The sequence below is a fragment of the Notolepis coatsorum genome, assembly GCF_963971535.1.
Source record: "Notolepis coatsorum genome assembly, chromosome: 16".
NCBI lineage: Eukaryota > Metazoa > Chordata > Actinopteri > Aulopiformes > Paralepididae > Notolepis > Notolepis coatsorum.
This window is the reverse complement of record NC_140180.1, coordinates 2,852,200-2,873,910: the sequence shown is the minus strand read 5'-3', so window position 1 is coordinate 2,873,910 and position 21,711 is coordinate 2,852,200. Positions and strand designations below refer to the sequence as shown.

The following is a 21,711-nucleotide window of genomic DNA, read 5'->3' as shown; positions in this document are numbered from 1 at the left end:
GAGTGAAACATTTAGCATCTTGCCAAGTATATATATATATATATATATATATATATATATATATATATATATATAATGTAAATATATTTAGTTAGCCACGTTAGCACTTCACTCTGGTAAAACAACATGGCCTACAGACAGCTGACGTCCATCTTTTATATTACCGGTAGACAGTCCGTGGATGCTTGCGTTATCACAAACTGAACATCCTCTGCCAAGATATATAAATAACTACGGATATAGAGGTTTCTTTTATGGCGGTCGAGTTAAACTGAAACGTTTACGCAGTAAATTCACGTTCCGTTGGCTTTAAAGCGGCTGCATAAGAGCCTCCTATTGTATTTGTATTTATTGGTTTAAAATACAGAGACGGTGCATATTAAGGAACATTTTACTGTAAATATGCCAGTTTAGCCAGGTTGGCTAATTTTCAACTGTAGTCACTGGGGCAGGTGACATGAGCACTACAATAATTAAGACATAGTACAATAATTAAAACACAGTAGGAATCAGTAGGTTACAATACACTAAAATACATTAAAAATAAATACAACCCCCCCCCTTAAAGGGAAGATGAAGCAGTGCGATAAATACATATTCATAGCATCACATTAGTATTTAGATAAGCCACAGAAGAAGTCACGTTATAAAAATAAGCAGTTTCTAAGAAAAAACGATTTGTTGTGTACATTTCTGAAGCATTTAGCATTATGGGCGCGGCCATTTTGTTGCTGACGTCATACCGTGGCTTGGGTGTATACACTCTGGTTAGCTGCCTATATTGAATGGGTCAGTCAGCAAATAAAATGTTGCCTACAAAACAACGGGACCGCGGTGGTTCTGTTTGTATTGCTCCTGGCTGTTCAAACTAATTTTACCATGTGAGAGAGAGGAAAGTTGGTTAATTTCCACAAACTACCAGTGAAAAAAACAGTGTTGTTGACATGTTGGCTCGGGCTGGCTGCACTCAGGCGGCGCGACCAGCCTGTTGGACAGGGAAGGAGGATCTGCAGAGAACACTTCATTGCCTCGGATTATGTTGTTGGGGTGGGATGTTTGTCCAGAAGACCACTAATCAGCTGAAGCCGGACGCGGTTCCCTCGGTCTTCGACAGACAGACCGGCGTTAGCTCTCGGGGCCCGGCGTTAGCTCTCGCTAGCTAGCGTTAGCAACCGGAGCGTCGCGGAGCATTCAGCCTGCTGGCTACACAGCTTGTGTAGCCAGCAGGCTGAATGCTCCGCGACGCTGGTTGAAGTGGGTCTAGGTAGCCAGCAGGCTGAATGCTCCGCGACGCTGGTTGAAGTGGGTCTAGGTAGCCAGCAGGCTGAATGCTCCGCGACGCTGGTTGAAGTGGGTCTAGGTAGCCAGCAGGCTGAATGCTCCGCGACGCTCCGGTTGCTAACGCTAGCTAGCGAGAGCTAACGCCTGGCCCCGGCTGGTGCCAACTAGCTAGCGATCGCTCCCGAGAGCTAACGCCGGTCTGTCTGTCGAAGACCGAGGGAACCGCGTCCGGCTTCAGCTGATTAGTGGTCTTCTGGACAAACATCCCACCCCAACAACATAATCCGAGGCAATGAAGTGTTCGCTGCAGATCCTCCTTCCCTGTCCAACAGGCTGGTCGCGCCGTCTGGGTGCAGGCAGCCCGAGCCAACATGTCAACAACACTGTTTTTTTCACTGGTAGTTTGTGGAAATTAACCAACTTTCCTCTCTCTCACATGGTAAAATTAGTTTGAACAGCCAGGAGCAATACAAACAGAACCACCGCGGTCCCGTTGTTTTGTAGGCAACATTTTATTTGCTGACTGACCCATTCAATATAGGCAGCTAACCAGAGTGTATACACCCAAGCCACGGTATGACGTCAGCCATGACGTCAGCAACAAAATGGCGGCGCCCATGTTGAAAACAGGGATATTATATTATATTTTTCAGACAAATAAGATAGATTTCACATTTGATTATAGAACCCTGTCTTACACAAGGTACACAACAAACAAACTAGGATCACATTGCTCACTGCTTCATCTCCACTTTAAAATGGTCGCACACTTGACCATCTCTCAACCATGATTTTAAGTTGGATTTAAAAGTCCTATTGGAGGAGCAGGTCAGTGATCTGTGAGGTGAGGAGCCTCCTATTGGAGGAGCGGGTCAGTGATCTGTGAGGCATGAGAGCCTCCTATTGGAGGAGCAGGTCAGTGATCTGTGAGGTGAGGAGCCTCCTATTGGAGGAGCAGGTCAGTGATCTGTGAGGTGAGGAGCCTCCTATTGGAGGGGCGGGTCAGTGATCTGTGAGGTGAGGAGCCTCCTATTGGAGGAGCAGGTCAGTGATCTGTGAGGTGAGGAGCCTCCTATTGGAGGAGCAGGTCAGTGATCTGTGAGGTGAGGAGCCTCCTATTGGAGGAGCAGGTCAGTGATCTGTGAGGTGAGGAGCCTCCTATTGGAGGAGCAGGGCAGTGATCTGTGAGGTGAGGAGCCTCCTATTGGAGGGGCAGGTCAGTGATCTGTGAGGTGAGGAGCCTCCTATTGGAGGGGCGGGTCAGTGATCTGTGAGGTGAGGAGCCTCCTATTGGAGGAGCAGGTCAGTGATCTGTGAGGTGAGGAGCCTCCTATTGGAGGAGCAGGTCAGTGATCTGTGAGGTGAGGAGCCTCCTATTGGAGGAGCAGGTCAGTGATCTGTGAGGTGAGGAGCCTCCTATTGGAGGAGCAGGTCAGTGATCTGTGAGGTGAGGAGCGGGCCAGTGATTTTTTTCTTTTCTTTTTTAACTAGACTAGTTCATAGGCTACAATTATTCTGCACTAAGCCAATTTTATATTTTATTTGATTATTTATGACTAGGGATGCTCGATATTGGCTTTTTTACCGATACCGATATTGCGATATTGTCCAACTCTTAATTTCCGATACCGATATCAACCGATAACGATATATGCAGGGTTTCCCCCCAAAAAACTGAATAATTTCAGGTAACTAATAATTTCACTGGATGCATTCAAAAGGCTTTCTAAATGTAAGCATTATCTGTGCAAAATATGATAATTAAAAAAGTAAAAATTAACATTACTTATTACATGGCGTTTTCACATTCGCCGAAATGCTTGCTTGTGATTGGTCAACAGCCCCCCGACTGCGGTCATTATTTTTCAATAATGACCGCAGATTTTTCAATAATGACCGCAGAGCGCAGCTGTTCGCAATCAAGCCCACTGACGCACTGTTTCAGTGCAATTAGACACTGCCGTGCCGGCGATGACAGGGGGCGGAGCGACGAGCGGAGCCAGAACACAGAGGCTGCCCGCGATAATAATAATCACTTTATTTGGGCTGACAGAGCCACAGAACAACTGCGATTTGTCAAATGAATTAGGTATATTGTTAGTAAGTTAGCCATGTAATAAGCGGGATAATGTATAGCCTACTCGGTCATTGTCGCAAAATAATTGACCTTCACTACGTTTAAAACACCTCGGCGCGGCGCCTCGGTATTTTAAACTCCGTGTCGGTCAATTATTTTGCGACAATGACCTCGTAGCCATACATTATCCCTTACATATCTCTTGTTGTTGAATTAAACCAACATGCATACTTTTGACAATAAATAAAATAAGAATTGGTTCTTACTTGCTTGCCTGGGTAAATAAAGGTTAAATAAATGTAAAATATTGTTATTGTTTTTTTTTTTTTTTACCGATACCGATATTTTCCGATATCACATTTTACTGCCGATATCGGCCGGCCGATAATATCGGACATCCCTATTTATGACTGAATGCAACTGAACTTGTGAAGCTAGTCGAGCTACCTCTGTTACTGCACTACCTCTGTTACTGCACTATTCTGCACATCATTTGTTTTAGTGTACATGGTTATTTTGTGGTGCACCATTGATGAGCTTTATTTTTATTTTGTTTTGAATTTTTATCCAATGCTGCAATAAGTAAAAAAAATGAAGCTATATATCCATGTTGGATATAATGGATATATTGTTAAAAAAGCCATATCCATGTTGGATATAATCATTATAATGGATAGTTGGATACTGTATAATATAAAAAAAGAAAAAAAAACTAAGGGTCAACTTGATGAATTTTTTTCTTTTTCTTTTTTCTTAATGCATTGCCGAAAGATCGGATTCGGAAAAATCGGTATCGGCGGATACTCAAAATCACATGACCGGGAGAAAAAAAATGCGATTGGAAATGCATACAAAAAAAATAGGATCCCATATTTATAGCTTAAAGGGGAACTATTTTACTATTTCTTTCACTATTTGGGCACTTTTACACAATTCCTTTGAGTCTATGGAACACCTCTGTAAGGTATTTTTCAAAAAAATTCATTGTTTTGTATTTCTAATCAAGTACTCAAAAACAGCATTTTTCTACCTCAAGATCTTAAGCCGTTTTGAGGCTGGGCTCCAACCACTGTGTGGCCTGGTGCCAACTGCCACACCAACTGCCACATTATTATGCAGCTGAGAAATCTCTGACATCACAGATATGCAAATTTTCAGATGACTCAGTTCAGTGAGGGTGAATATTGTGAGAGAAGATTTGGAAGAATGTGCCAATATGAGAATTAGAGACATAGATCCTATTAATACAAGTCCACATAGCTAGGAAACAATGCTAAACACTGAAAAAGGCCATTTATAAGATAGTTCCCCACACATCCGTGGCCAACCACGTATATATACGTGTTTCGGATCCAACGCTTAAGATTTAAGATTTGTTTATTAAGGACAATGCAAATTAATGAACATCATTTACATGAGTGTATGCATAACATCACAGCATGATAAGTACGTAAATATGCCGGGAATAGCACAGGGCTAATTTCCACCCGTAGTCCTAACATAAAACAAACACAAAACGGACCTTACAACATTCATTCATAAAAACTGACATCACTGACATGACATTCAGTCAGTACAACATCACTAACATCCCTAATGAGTGCATATTTGGCTGTCTAACAGCCATTTCCTGAGTTGGCCCCTAAAGGTAGACAGGGTGGTACATTCCCTTAACACTTTCACTGCCCAAGTTTAATTCATTATTAGTCCCTTGAATGCCCAGGGCCACTTCAATGTTAGCGTTAATATCGCCTAATCTATGTTTTAAATTATGGCTATGTGTCTAATCTGCCCGTTGCTTATCAAAGACTCATTTTGCAGTCAACATTGTCGTAGCAGATTGTTTTTTTTTATCGGTTCATTTCCGTTTTCTACCATTCTGAAAAGCACTCGGTTTCACGGAAAAAAGAAGAGAATCCCTGATAATCGCCTTTTCCTGGAATATTCTAACAAATATATTTTATGGGTTTCTTAAAAAAAATTTAAAAAATCATTTATTTTTTTTATAAACCCATCAAATATATTTGGGTTGCACCTAAATCGGCAGGGTCGGTCGGCAACCGGAAACAAACCATTGTTTTTGTTAGGCCTAACCAGAATAATCTCGGGCGTGGCATGCAAAGTGTTAAGGGGACCGGAAGGCTGTTCCATGTTCCACTTCCCTTTATCGATAGAACATTTTTGCTGAAGGCGGTCTTTCTAAAATGGACCTCACAATCCCCTCTGGTGTTTGACCTAGTGGCCAACTTGAGTGGTTGGCTTGAGGGCCAACCACGTGTATATATATATACGTGGTAAGGTTGTTTTGGCTTTTATTCCATTGTAATATCCTACTCAATGTCACAGAGCGGCACTGCAGATTTACCCTACTTTTGGAATTTAACCCCTTTCACTACCGAACGTTTAGCCCTTAGTGTGATAGTAAAGGGTTAACCTTCGGTAGTGTGGTAGTGAAAGGGTTAACCCTTTGTCGTGTGGCAGTTGAAGGGTTAACCTTCTGTATCGTCGCAGTGACAGGATTAACCGTTTGGTAGTGCGGTAGTGAAAGGGTTAAGTGCGGTTACCTGGCTTGGGCCCCGGAGCTTTGACTGTGGTGCTGGTGGCTGTGGCTGCAGGAGGTCCGGGGCTGCCGTTCCCCGTGAGGCTGCGCCGCTCCTCCGCCTGCGCCTGCGCAGCTGCCGCTGTGGAAAGACACAGACGAGGAGACACCTTAGTCATTCAGCCTCGTCGTATGTAATCATCATCATCGCTACCGGAGCGTGAATGAATATATCAAATCAGTATATGAATCAATGAAGTCGGGTGTGTTTCTGGAACAACACGGCGAGTCTGTGCCGGGCGGCGGGCGCGTTCTCCTCGGTGCTTTTGTTTCTCCTCCACATAGGAATGCAAGTTCTGGAGAGATCCAGCAGGGTTTGGAAGCTGCAGAACAATCCAGCTATTCAGCCAGCCGGCAGTAACCCCCCCCCCCCGGTCATGGTTGGCCCCGCTGTGCCACACTGCTCTCTCTCCGTCACACGCCGAGCTGCCACCACGGCACGGACCAGACACCACTCTGGGATCAGACCCCCGAGATGTCTAGTAATTAGTATGCATGCAAAGTCTTCTACAACTGATCCTAGGTAGGCCACGCTGTGGTCGTTAGGAGCTGATGACAACTGCACACACACACACACGCACACGCACACACACGCACACGCACACACTCGACTGCTCCACAGATCTAGAGATGAGAAATAAACTAAACTGCAGACAAGTTTTCAAAAAGGTCAAGGTCAACTTTATTTATACATTTAAAATCAACCGAAGTTGTACCAAAGTGCTGTACAATATAAAAACAGAAATACTCAAAAGAAATACAAAATACAGTAAACACACAAAGTCATAACAACGTTTTGTGTGGCTTACCGAGCCTCAGAACGCCAATAAAAACAGGTGAGTCCTCAGCTGTGTTTTAAAACTCTGTAGGGCACAAGGAGCATCCTAGTGGCTCACATGGCTAAGACCAGGGACGGCCACGAGAACGCTTCCCAGAGCGAGTAGTACTCGCATGAATTACTCCAGTAGTACTCTAGTAATTGTTTAGGGAAATCTACTTTTAGAATGCATCTTCAGCAGCAATAATAATAATAATAATGAGATATTGCACAGAGTCACACACCACACTACCGATTTTATTATGCCTCAGTGGATAATGCAAAGCAATATACGTGATGCTTAATGCGTATCGTCAGTCAAAACAGTCAAGTTACCATTTGTAATAAATATAATTACATTACCTCCACTCTGTCTGCAGCAGGTCTCTACGTTCAAGGGGCGGCATCGTGTCCGTGTTAATATTAGTCTATGAACGGAACGCTACGCAAAGTGGGCGACCAGTAGGGTTGGAATCGTTCAAATCCAAACGATGCCCAACCCTAGCGACCAGTGATTGTTTTTAGCGTTTAGATAACGCTAAGCTAGCTTTCAAAGCAAACACACAGTACGCTCTCATGCTCCACAGCTGACCAGTGTTCCTGTAACAAGTCACGCCTTGGCGGGATTTCAGAGAGAGATTTCCGTTTCAGTGGCACCAGCCTCAAAAACCACTCGGGTTCAGTTGGAACGGCCGGTACTCGAGTAACCGATTACTCACGCCGATCCCTAGCTAAGACGCAATGCTATGGTCTCCAATCCCTTGAATAAAAAGAAAGAATTAAACTTTTTTTTATACTATACTAAAATACTAGGTGTTGTGGCATGTTTTAGTTAAAACATCCCCATTTCATGTAAATTCAGTTGAATTGCAACTCTGCACGGTGCCTTCAACATGCAGTGCACTCCTCCATCACATCCAGAGACCAGACTGTAACATGAGAAGGATCACTGTGGTGGTTTTTAATGGGGAAATCTGTAACACTAAAGATGGCGGCAACGACAAAGAATTGCTGCAAAATAAACATTAATTTGTTGTAAAAAAAAAAAGACGGGGGAAAGACGTTTAAAAAAATAAATACTAATAGAAATATCAATATTTATCAATAATTTGGTCTCGATTTATCGATTCTTCCTAACGGCATATCGTCTCAGCCTTACTGGGCTGAGGGCTCAGTGGCACATTTTCAGCCAAGACTGCAGAAATAAAGGGGATTGGAGACTGAAGAGATGAAGTGAGAGGAAGGTAGGGGGGGGGGGGGAAGGAAGTGGAGAAGACATGTGAGAGAGAGAGACAGAGACCGAGAGAGTGTGTGTGTGTGTGTGTCAGAGGGGCAAAAGGCAGACCCCCCCCCCCCCCCCCCCGGATCATATTTCCCCCAGATTTGCAGGGGAAGCTAAATCTCCAGATAATTCCTCTGGTCTGATAAATCATTAATGACGGTCTTATTTAGACGGTGCATCACATTATGGTCCGTTCTCAGCCAAGTCTAGCATCGTGGCTGCATTCAACTCATACCCAACGTAGAGGAGTGTATGCAGTGCCTGCCGTTGTACCTGGTGGCTGCAGACAGAGGAGATGGGAGACAGAGGAGCTACATCGGAGCAACAGAGCGGCCTGCTACTAGCGCTGAGCCCAAACGTTCTGCTGAGCCCAGAGCAACAGAGCGGCCTGCTACTAGCGCTGAGCCCAAACGTTCTGCCGAGCCCAGAGCAACAGAGCGGCCTGCTACTAGCGCTGAGCCCAAACGTTCTGCCGAGCCCAGAGCAACAGAGCGGCCTGCTACTAGGGCTGAGCCCAAACGTTCTGCCGAGCCCAGAGCAACAGAGCGGCCTGCTACTAGCGCTGAGCCCAAACGTTCTGCCGAGCCCAGAGCAACAGAGCGGCCTGCTACTAGGGCTGAGCCCAAACGTTCTGCCGAGCCCAGAGCAACAGAGCGGCCTGCTACTAGGGCTGAGCCCAAACGTTCTGCCGAGCCCAGAGCAACAGAGCGGCCTGCTACTAGGGCTGAGCCCAAACGTTCTGCCGAGCCCAGAGCAACAGAGCGGCCTGCTACTAGGGGTGGGAATCACCAGTTTCATCATGATACGATACGATATAGATTCTTTGGACAACGATACGATATCACAAAGTCTCTCACGATACAATACGATACGATTAGATTCAGGTGCCTGCGATCGATATGAGATGATATCATATGCCCATTTAACACAATCAGTAACATTTAGATCAACAAAAAAAAGGTAATGAAAATATCATTTGACATTTGTATTTTTGAGCTCTTCCAGACATTTAAAGGAAAATGAATCTATTGTTTTTAATACAAATAGACCTCCTGTTCACTGTAAAGTGCCACGTTTTTATATATTGAGCTTTAAACTTTAAGCTACATTTTTTGGAACTCAAAACTCACAACCTCCCTCTCCCAAACCGTTCCTACAACAATTTGTTGATGTTGCATGATCATGTATAGGCCTACATTTATTATGTATTATATTGTTTATGTTTAAATAACATTTAAACATCAAACTCCTCTGACCTCATCTGGTCTTTCCAAAGACGCGCGCACACACACACACAGAAAGGGAGAATGCTATGCTGTAACGTCTACACACACGGAGCTACTGCTGTTGTTCTTGGGCGGATATGAGACTCGCCACAGGATTTTCAAAATAAGAGTATCGATATGAATCGATCTTATTACATCGCATCGATCCGATTCGATTGTTGATAATTACATCGATGTATCGATCTGGATCGATGTATCGTCCCACCCCTAATCGCGACGTGGATGATTCTGCATCGATGCAGTGACGGAACATAATCGATTTATTAAAATAAAAAACTCCACTCAACTCATCGGAAATACAGCATCAGGCTTTTTTTTTTTTTATCTTTTTCCCCCTCCATTTTCCTCCGATTTTTTTCTCCCATCCCAATGTTAGTCGTATGCCAATTCCCAATCCCTTCCTGGTCGCTGCGCACTTACCCCCCACAGTCAGATCATCTGGGAGAGTGGAGGCTACCACGTGCTTCCTCCGACACACGTCCAGCCAATCACCGCTTCTTTTCACCTGGCAGCGCGGATTCTCATTGAGAGGGCGTAGCGTGTGGGAGGACCACACTATCCCCCTCACGTCCAATCCGCGCTTAGCAGGCGCCCCGACCGAACTGTAGGAGTCGCTGTTTACAACGACCTGGACCCACCCCGCCAGCTTCTCCCACCCTCTAATACAGCCAATTGTATTAGTGTGAACGGCCAGCCAAGCTGGTGACAACCCCGGAGGCGAATCCAGCTCACAGCTCCGGGGTTGGTGACAAACGCAATCTCCGCTACGCCACCTAACCGCCCAGCATCAGGCTATTCTAAAAGTATTGATACTAATACTTACTGATACTAATAAAATGGAGTATTGAACCGTTTTTTAACAGCTGGGTATCGAGATACCTTTCTAGTATCTGTGTATCATGCAATGCAACACTAGTAAAGACATTTATTTTGACATTCTGATTTCTAAATAAAAGTTAATTTATCCGACTGCTTGTATTAATTGATGAAAAAGCAGTAATATAGATTATAAAATTGAGGATGTAATATATTATTGAGCTGCATCGAGATGCATCATCGAATTGAATCGTGGACAGCTGAATCGTAATCAAATCGTGAGGCCAGTGAAGATTCACAGCTCTACACAGTCGGTACCGATTCACACTAGATAGGTGCCAACTTTGGGTACCTACCTTTACATGTTTAGTGTAATATACTAGAATAGAGGGAGCCTTTTCCACAAATACGGTCTCATCTCTTGGGTCTTTGGAAAGACCAGGCGAGGAGGAGTTTGATCATATTTACTGTCGGATGGCCAGATAATGTTGATATTTAAAAACATAATACATGATCATGCGATTTATTGTGTGTGGTGTGTTACAACAATAAATAACAATCTTCTAAACCAATAACAATGTTGGAAATGAGACATTTGGAAGTACATTTAGTTTGTTATTAGAGAGTTAAGTACTGAAAAAGGGTACTGTTGGGTTGGGTACCTACCTATACCGAATTCCAGGAACTGATATCGGTTCAAATGTGAACGGTACCCAACCCTAAACATAATGTAGCGAATGCTGCGGTACTGTTCTCCCTGTGGCGCGTGTGATTCAGGAATGTAAACGCACAGGTCACCAGCCAGCCACCGGGAGTAACCAGCAGGCGGAGTAACTGTGGGAGGCTGCTGCGGTCAAACAGGGTGACGTGATTAATTGTTACGATTATAAAATGTAATAAAGTGTTAATATTGACAGCCCTGTTTTTTTAAATATAAATATCGCACATGGTTTAGTTTGTAATATGTTTGAGTTGAGAAATAAACAAACAACAAATCAGTAATCTCTGCATTTTCCTTGATAACCAAGCAAGTAGACTCATGATGCCATTTATTTATTATATTGCAATCGTAATATATTGTCCAATGTCCACAATAATCGCACTCTTTCACCAAATCGTGCAGCTCGACCTTCTATCATGATTCATGTATGAATCTCAATTAAGAATGCATTTTCTGAGTGTCGAGGTGAACCAGGTGGAGAAACTCTTCTTATCTGTTTCTAAGCTACTTGACATTTGGCCACAGTTGTCGTGCAACACGGACACCTACACGGTCTAGTGAGAGGCTCTCGGGCAGGCGGCCTCGCTCTCTCTCTCAAGACTGATAAGGATCTGTCTGACATGGCGCTGTGTGTGTGATTCATATCCTGACCAGAGTCAACACGCAGCCAAAGCCGCCTTTTCATTGTCGGCGAGCGGGACTTCATCCCAGTGTTGCTGCTCCAGATCTTTCCCCACAACGGCATAGGGGCGCAGCGCCACCATGACGACGCATCAGCGCCACCATGTGTTTGAAAAGAAAAGTAATGATAAATGTAATAAATTTTATTTTTATTTTTTTGCACTGAAAGCTTGGGGCCAGCTTATACATTATACACTGCACTAAAACAAACGATTTATTTAGCTATTTTATTGAAATTATGTTTTTAAGTGGCATGAAATTAGGGATTGGCGAAACTCACTAAATTACTATTCGATTATTAATCTGAAAGATGAGATACTCGACACGCGAGCTAGCTGGCTGCTGTCATTGTTAACGGCTGATGCTAGCGGATCAGGCGAACGTTACACCACTGACGCTTGAAACGTGGGAGCTTAGTGAAACAACATGGCAAACGTACAAAACGTGGCTGCCATGTAAACTCCGATCTCCTTCTTCATCTTTCTCTTCTTTTCTCCCAGCTGCTAACAAGCTAACCGTTAAGCTACCTGGCGAGCATTACCCAGCGTGCCGTTCATTCACCGGTGTAACTGTTAATAGGTTCCCCTCTAAATACACCACACAGTGTAGTTGCCGGTAAAAGCGAGGGAAAATATATATTTTGAGACGAAACGATATTCTCATAAACTAATCGATTGTTTATAATTGAACTATTAAGACTATTCTAAAATCGATGCCCAGCATCCCTACAGGAAATGACCGCAAATGTTTTTCTTTCCTGCTAATTCCTTTGCCCCGCGGCCGACCGCCCCCTCGCTGCGACTCGGAACTAGGGATGAGTTCCAATCTTCCACTAGTCGTGCCGGTCCCCACATTCGAAATATATATAATTAATTAATTATTATATATATAAATAATTTATATCGGGGCTAGAAAAAAAAATTACTTGGTAGCATTGGTGCTCCCAACTTCAAAAAGTTGGGAGCACCAGCAAAAATTTAGGAGCACCCACCAAAATGTAAGGAGCACCAACAATATATAATGTAATATATTTTTTTTATTGAAAAACAAAATTACTACCAGGCAGTTAGGGATGGGTAGGCGTTAGGATTTTATCGATACTACTACTCTTATCGATACTGCTTAACGGTTCGGTACTTTATCGATACTATTATCGGTTCTTTTAGATTATTATTATATAAAAAAAAATATTATACATTTATTATTTGAACGGCTTAAGGCTATATATGTACTTGATGTTTGTTTGTTGTGTTGCATATTATAAACTTCAATCCAATCAAATCAAACCCCCCCTCTTAAAAACTAAAACCTGTGTTTAACCTAGCCATCTATAAAACATCATGCTAAAACTGAAACAAATGTCCTACTCCCCTAAAGAAAGAAATACATAGCAAACATGACTCGGTTATGCAATAGTGCTGCTGCTTTTTATTTGGTTAAAATATTTTGGTTAATAAGACTAAAAGACTACAATATGACTACAACGATTTCATGACGGCTTCCTGTCCTCGCATGGCGGCTTCCTGTCCATGCAATGCACGGAGCATTAACGTTACATTTTCAACAACATATTGCTGCTAATTAAACACTTCATGGAAACGGAGTAACGTTAACGTTATGTCGCGTTCATACGTGTAGTGTAGTATGAACTCGACATAACGTTAACGTTACTCCGTTTCCATGAAGTGTTTAATTAAGTCCGTCGCAGATGGATGGTAAACTGGTAGCTAGCTAACTTTAGCCACAGCTGCAAAAACGAATTTCAATGATGTTATGAGCTATCAGTTGCTAGCCAGCTAGATAACGTTAGACAAGTGAATCGTTTACTGGGCCATTGTTTAATGCTTCAGTGATGTTAAAAGAGGACCTGCACGCGTGCTATCTTCGGTGCTAATGAGACTGGTCTGTGAGGGGGAGGGGCCATGAGGGCACTGCGTCAACTGAACCAATCTAAAATCAGCATTCAATGTAAGAACGTCAAGCTCACGTTTGATTGGTTAGAATGGTCACCGTCAACTCACTGGCACATACTGAGTGACAAACAAACTAGCGAATGTACAGAGAAAGGGACGTTCGGGCAGGGGGGGGGGGGGGGGGGGGGGGGTCGCACCAGAACAATTATTTGCATTCGCACGAATGCTCCCAATTATATTTTGAGGTCGCACAGATACAATTTCGGTCGCATATGCGACCAATTCGGTCGCAATTTCGAGCCCTTATATATATTATTTGTTTAAGTGAAGCAAACCATTCTTATTTAATACATTTTTATATTTAGAGGGAGCCTAATTTTCGAATATTCGGTCTTAAGAACAGTAGTCCTAAAATTATTTCATGCACATCCCTACTCGGAACCATCTTGTTTCTAAAAAGCCTTGTGATCCTTCCCTGGTTTTCACGCTCTTCCCTCGAATGAAAGATGGATGTGTGTGTTTCGAGCGTCTCGTCTCGCTGAGTCACACACCCGTCTAATCTATCACAAGACGACCAGCATCATCAAAGCCTAGCTACACTAATGTGAAAAATACACTATTTGATGCTGTGCTGCTGAGATACAGTTTAGCTGTGTTTTTATAGTTGACATAATAACTACTAGCATTCTAGTTTTCTTCAGATACTGTATGTCATCTAGTTTTACAGTGATGTTTATGTAGCTCTGCTAGTTCATAGTATGTTAAAAAAAAAATCTAACCTTACTGTCATGCACTTGTCCTAATATACTAACCTACACTGTAACACGCAACACAATATAGATATGCCGTCTATGGAGGACAATATGACATAGCAGAGCTGCACGATTATGGCAAAAATCATAACGTTTATTTTGATTGATATTGAAATCACGATTATTTAACACGATAACTCATTGATTTGAGAACATCGCATGGCGACGACCGAATTAGTTTGACCCTTTCATCTCGACCAAAGGCAGCCTTTCTGTCGTCTTCTACAAGTTACCAAAGACGTTCAAAAAAATAACTGGAGAAGCGCGCCGTGGCTCCTCCCTCTCAACACAAGCTGGGGGAGGGGCGCACCGCTGTGAAGGAAGGGTGTGTTGCGTTTACAACACAACCTGGGGGGGAGGGGGCATAGCTGTGAAGGAAGGGTGTGTTGCGTTTACAACACAACCTGGGGGGGGGGGCACCGCTGTGAAGGAAGGGTGTGTTGCGTTTACAACACAAGCTGGGGGGGGGGGGGGGGCACCGCTGTGAAGGAATGGTGTGTTGCGTTTACAACACAAGCTGGGGGGGGGGGGGGGGAACACAAGACAAAATGAGAGCAACGCAGCGTTTGGCACAATAATAATCATTTTATCTCGATTATCTTGTTGTCATGATCGTGGGAAGCGATCAAATTACATTTGATTAATCGCCCAGCCCTAACATAATAGACGTGCTCCAGATCCCTCAGATCAAACAACCAAATCTGCCTAAAAGTCCCCCCCCGACACACGACTGGTGACGAAGGTAAACCGGGCTTTCGCAGTCGCAGCACTGACCCTCCGGAACAAGCTCCCAACTCAACCTGACATCTGCAAGCACCCTACGGACCTTTAAGGCCACGCTCAAAACACACCTATTCGCCATAAACAATCCATGAGCTAGTTTTTGTATTGTAGTATGACTGGTGTATTATGTCTTCTTGTCCGTTCTCTATCTGCTTGGTTGGCCCTGCATGTATCTTTTCTGTTTCCGTATTGTTCCTGTCTTTTTTCTTTCTCTTTCTTTCCCGGGATGCGCCCCGGGCCGATGTAACTATTGGTTGAGGGGCGCAATATAAATAAATGTATCGTATCATATCATATAGAGGGAGATTGGGGGAGGGGGCGAGCAGTATGCCACACAGTAAAACAACAAACGTTAGGGCTCATCAGTGGAGCAGCAGACACTTCTACATGTCAATGTCATAGCAGGATAATCACATATTTACATTAATAATGGCTCCAACAGATGTTCCTATATGGATTCTTAACCCTTTCACTACCACACGACAATGGGTTAACCCTTTCACTACAGAAGGTTAACCCTTTCCACTACCACACTACCTTTCACTACCACACGACAATGGGTTAACCCTTTCACTACCACACTACAGAAGTGTTAACCTTCTGTAGTGTGGTAGTGAAAGGGTTAAGCCATTCAAATCTGCAAGTCGAACTTCCGCGTTCAGTTTCTCCATGTGCTTGGTATTAGATTCTGTCTGACGGGGTGCTGCTCCGTTTGATGCGCAATATTTGAATATCTTGTATGAGTGACACAGTAGCGTTAGGGACAAGCCGGTGTGGAGGGTGAATTACTTGGTTTCTATTCGCCAATTCTATTGGCCATTAGCAGACTATGAATTTCTTTAGTCGAGGACAGCCTAATGTATATATATCCATCTATCCACATCCGTCTGTACATACCTGCATAATCCTTTTTACATATCTGTAGATACTATATCTATACATAATATCCCTTACTAGTTACACTGCTGGCCAGTGTGACTTAGTTACTACTAGGGATGTTCGATATTGGCTTTTTTACCGATATACCGATATTGTCCAACTCTTAATTTCCGATACCGATATCAACCGATACCGATATATGCAGGCCCCCCCCCCCAAAAAAAACGTAATAATTTCAGGTAATTAATATTACATATCTCTTGTCGTGAAATTAACACAACATTATGCATACTTTTGACAATAAATAAAATCAGAATTTGTTCTTACTTGCTTGCCTGGGTAAATAAAGGTTAAATAAATGTAAAAATATATAATTTTTTAAACCGATACCGATAATCTTCGATATCACATTTTAATGCCAATATCGGCCGATAATATCGGACATCCCTAGTTACTACCATAGTGTCTTTATACCTGTATCACTGTACATATTAATACTACAACTCTGTACATACATCTGATTAGCACTATTACTCAGTAGTACTCATTTATATATTCTATATCCAGTTTATTCACCTGTACATTGTATATTACTATTGTACTTTACTGCTACATTTGCACTCCAGTTGGATGCCAAACTTCTTTTCGTTGTACTGTACTACTAGTGCTGTATGATGACAATACATTTTAATCTAATGTAATCTTAATTTTGAATTCCCATCCGTATGAATAATGCAACTTGGCACTTCCACATAACTTGTGGAGCTCAGAATGGAGGCTCAGCGCACTTCCCGAGTCCGCTAGATATTCCATCAAGTCATTGATCCGTCAAGCCGGGTCAGGCTCTTGGAGAGCCTTCAGACGACAACAACAACAACATGTTGATGAAACAAACAAAAAGGCAAACGGCACCAGTGTGTTAACCAGAGTGACATCACATGGATGCCTCGGGTCACACAGGACCACAGGAACACAGAGTGGGTCAAAGTGCCGAATGATCCCCTGAGGAAACGTAGCAGCAGGCCGCTGTTGCTCTGAGCTCCGCAGAAAGCCTGCCAGTGGTGGGGCTGTTTCCCCAAAGCCTGCTTTTGGGCTTCGAACTTCGTCAGGGTTTTTCTGAACGGACATTCAAACCTTCGTTTTTAATAATAATTCAAAAATTCAAAAAAAAGAAAATAATGTTTTTTTTTTTTTTTTTTAATAAATATCCTCAAACTAAATCCTCAATTTGAATAAAGTGATTAATCTGATTAAATGATTTTTTTTTTTATTAAATCAACTTTCTTTAATGAATATAACTAATCAGTTTTTAATACTATAATATTAGTGTAGCCTAATCTTTATCTGCAACTGTGAAGAAAAACCCCATTGGTTTAAACAGAATGAATAGTCGCATACAAAATGTATATATATATAAAAAGAAAAAAAAATTATTAAAAAATTAAGAATTCAAATGTTGATTTAGAATTCGAATGCCAACGTAACGAACGAGCGTTTGGGCTCAGCCCTAGTAGCAGGCCGCTCTGTTGCTCTGGGCTCGGCAGAACGTTTGGGCTCAGCCCTAGTAGCAGGCCGCTCTGTTGCTCTGGGCTCGGCAGAACGTTTGGGCTCAGCCCTAGTAGCAGGCCGCTCTGTTGCTCTGGGCTCGGCAGAACGTTTGGGCTCAGCGCTAGTAGCAGGCCGCTCTGTTGCTCTGGGCTCGGCAGAACGTTTGGGCTCAGCGCTAGTAGCAGGCCGCTCTGTTGCTCTGGGCTCGGCACAACGTTTGGGCTCAGCCCTAGTACTCGCGATGCATCTTAGAATCGAGAAATGTCCACACCCCTAGTACTGTGTGTAGTAGGGCTGCACGATTAATCGGGGAAAAAAATCTCGATCTCGATTCATAGACCTATGCAATCTCATTTCTAAAAAATATATATTTTTACTTAGAAAAAAATATATATATTGCAATTGCGATTAGATTAACCGCGTAGCACTATAGAGGGCGACGATTTGTGGTTTCAACCGTGTGACCGGCGGATCAGTGAATAATACAATACAAACTCACACAATTCAAACCCGGGTGAGCAGCAGTCATCGCTCACCTGAGTCACCTCCCCACTAATCGTTTAACGTGGTATGGTGGAAGGGAATCTTGTTTGCACAAACATTTACACGGCTCAGAGGCAATCCGAAGAGCAAAGACACTACCACACCTTCAGGTATTCTGACGAGCGCCGTGTGTCACGTAAGAGAGAGACAGACAGATCTCAGGCCTGAAGCTACAGAGAGTCTCGCTTTAAAGTCCCTCAGCAGTGGTGACCGGAAAAGGGGAGGGGAGGGGCTGTGGAAAGGGGAGGGGAGGGGCTGTGGAAAGGGGAGGGGAGGGGCTGTGGAAAGGGGAGGGGAGGGGCTGTGGAAAGGGGAGGGGAGGGGCTGTGGAAAGGGCTGAGTAGGTAAAAGCCAAGATAAAAAAAACTGCAGCCTCTCTCTCTCTCCACCAGACGCCAATCTGAGGCACATTCCTGTTCTTTCATTCACGCCTTTCGTGGCTTCAGCCTACTGTTTAACAAACGTCCAAGTTAAGTTGGTACTTTATTCATTATTTCTCTGTATTTGCCCCGTCTTAGCTATACCATCATTCCTAGGTATAAGTAGTAGTGGTGTAACAATGCATGGATGCATCAATCCTAAGGTTTCAAGGATTCAAGAGGTTTATTCATCACATATACACAAGACGACATAGTGAAATGAAGGTGGCCATGCCCGCTTCGATTGTGCAAAAAATACAAATAAGTGACGATTCAACTGCATCGATTTGAAAATGTTATATATATATATATATATATATATATATATATATATATAAAATATTATAATAAATTTTCTTTTTTCTCTCTCGAAGCTTCGATTGCCAAAAAAAGCTTAGAAGGTCAGCCCTAATATATATATATATATATATATATATATATATATATATATATTAGGGCTGACCTTCTAAGCTTTTTTTGGCAATCATATATATATATATTAGGGCTGACCTTCTAAGCTTTTTTTGGCAATCGAAGCTTCGAGAGAGAAAAAAGAAAATTAATTATAATATTTTTTATCTTATGTTGTGGGACTTGTACAGCACTTTGGTAAACTTTGTTGTTTTTAAATGTGCTCTATAAATAAAGTGGATTGGATTAATTAATTAAGTAGCCCCTTTCGTGACTGTGACGCAGCCAACAAGGTTTCACTCGGCTGCGCTGCCTGGGTGCAGTGGGGCTGCTCTCACAGCCAACGACATGACATTACATAATTATGTTGCAACCTTCGTCTATCAAGCAAACAATTATATTATATTTAATTTATAATTTATAATTATATCAGACAATGCACCTACAAAAGCAGATGATTACAATTAAATTAGCCAACTTGGTAACACATTAGTCATAGCAGCATAGGCATAGCCTTATTAATGTTTTGTGTGGCGTCGCCGTCGTGTACAACGATACTTACGTTTTTTAGGCGATTTGACAAAGTTGTTGTAGAGTTTTCTTCTGGCATATCTGGCACTCGGCTTTTTGGGCATTGTCTTTGCATATTTCAAAGTGTAACCACACGTCTGATGACTTCTTCGTCGACATGTCTGCTGCACATGTCCTTGTTGTTTTCAAGACAGATAATCTCCACGTGCTTGTTGTAGAGAGGTGGAGTCGAGGCGCCGCTTACTTTCATTTCATTGGAATGGAGGCGGGAAGGCGCCGCTTACTTTCGTTTCATTGGAATGGAGGCGCAAGATTTTGGAGGTTATATATATTATTATGCTTTCCAGAGCAACGCCATGCAGTGATTGGGAGATGCTGACACTGACAGTGACAATGCCGATTTGTTTTGCTCACGGAAGAATAACCTAATGTGTCATATTCTCTCCAAAAGAAGGGAGTAAATTGTGACGTTAGTTTTACAAACAATAAATGCGTTCCTAATTGTACATCTCTCAAAAAACACACAAAAGGGTTCGATATAATAACGAATTCCACATCAAATTTGATTTCAACCTGTTCAATCAGATCTCATGAGAGCCAGGTGGATGGACAGTGTGTGTGCGTGTGTGCATGCCCAGGGGAGGAGTGTGTGTGTGTGCGTGTGCGTGTGTGTGTGTGTGTGTGTGTGTGTGCCCAGGGGAGGAGAGTGCCTCTCATCTCATCTCTCCATCACTATGGAGATTTGCATTGATAAGCATACATTACAAACTCCACACAGCCGAGAGCAGACGGCCCACATTAGAGCAGTAAGGAAGGAAGGAACGATGCCACAACGACAAATGAGCTCGATGAGTCGTTTCATCCAAGATATATTCACCTGCATATAACGCCTATTACTCTGTAGTCTGTACGATAGCATGTACAATAATGCTGTATATTTCAGCATCATTTCATAATAAATATATCTGTTGTACATGATTAGGGATGGGTACCATTCACATTTGAACCGATACGGTACCGGTACCTGTGAATCGATACCGGTACCCAACGGTACCTTTTTTCTGTACTTTAGTCTCAAAAAATGTAATCTACCTACCTCAGTTGTGAAAAAAATTATCCAAACTTCAAATAACCACACTTTCGACCGTTTTCGGCTTGCCATTGCCCCGACTGCTTTGTTGTTGAATCAAGTCAAATCCTAGGTAAGCGTATATTGTGCGTGTGAACGTTGACATGAAAAAAAAAGTTACACATTTTCTTTTTTAAAGTGTAAATTTTATTTTTATTTTTTTAACAGTGTCGACAACGGTATCTCACGCGAATCGATACTCGGTAGTACCGCCGTGTTTCGGTAAGTACCTTTAAAAGTACAGAATTCGGTACCCATCCCTATACTTAATATATCTGTACTGCGGCTGGGTGGCGCAGCGGAGATTGCGCTCGTCACCAATGCAAGAGACTCCGGTCTTGAATCCGGGTGTCAGCATTGCCTCTGGCTTGGGCCGGCCGTCATACTAACTCATTGGCAGAGTCAGCGGGTGGAAGTCGCTTGTGGACAGCGACTCCTACAGGTCGGTTGGGGGACGCCTGCACAGCAGAGACAGGAAATGGCGGGGGTAGTGTGAGCCTCCCACACGTTACACCTCGCCAATGAGAGTCCGCGCTGTCTGGTGAAAAGATGCGACTGGCTGCCTCCTCGTGTACCGGAGGGGACATGTGATGCAAGGCTTCTATCCTACCTACAACATACCAGTGGGGGCATATGCGAGCAACGTTCAAGACAGGGAGGGGAGAATTGGAAACACGAAATTGGGATGAGAGAAAAAATTTAAAATAAGGAGAAAAAGTGGATACAAAATAATATATCTGTACTCTCACTCTTGCTAGTTATGCTGCTGGCCAGGTACGACTAATACTATCATAGTGTCTTACTACCTGTATCACTGTACATATTAATACTACAACTATACATCTGATTAGCACTATTACTCACTAGTACAAATTTATATATTCTATATAGGGCTGGGCGATTAATCGATATTATCGATTAATTCGAATTAATGATTTAGGACGATTTATTTTTTTTATTTTACAAAAAGTTATGTTTGGTGAAAGTTAGATTGGCACTTTATTAATCCCAATAGAGAAATTCATTCTTGTTTGATGATCAAGAGGCACCTTTTATTTGTTTTTAAGTGAAGATTGGTGAAAGATTGGTTTGCACTTCAATCCCAATAGGGACATTCATCTTGGTTTGATAATTTCTTTTTGTCAAATAAAAACAAAGGTTATTTGAATGATTTCCTTGGCGT

The 21,711-nt window shown here is 42.8% G+C and overlaps 1 protein-coding gene across 1 annotated transcript in view; it reads right to left on the bottom strand.

Annotated features, from left to right (window-relative positions):
* The window catches only part of map7d3 (MAP7 domain containing 3), a 121,943-nt gene that overhangs the window by 76,783 nt on the left and 23,449 nt on the right, over nucleotides 1-21,711 (bottom strand). Inside the window, exon 2 of the mRNA XM_084331365.1 lies at nucleotides 5,923-6,039. Coding sequence (XP_084187491.1) covers nucleotides 5,923-6,039 — 117 coding nt within the window. The remainder of the gene's footprint in view (nucleotides 1-5,922; nucleotides 6,040-21,711) is intronic.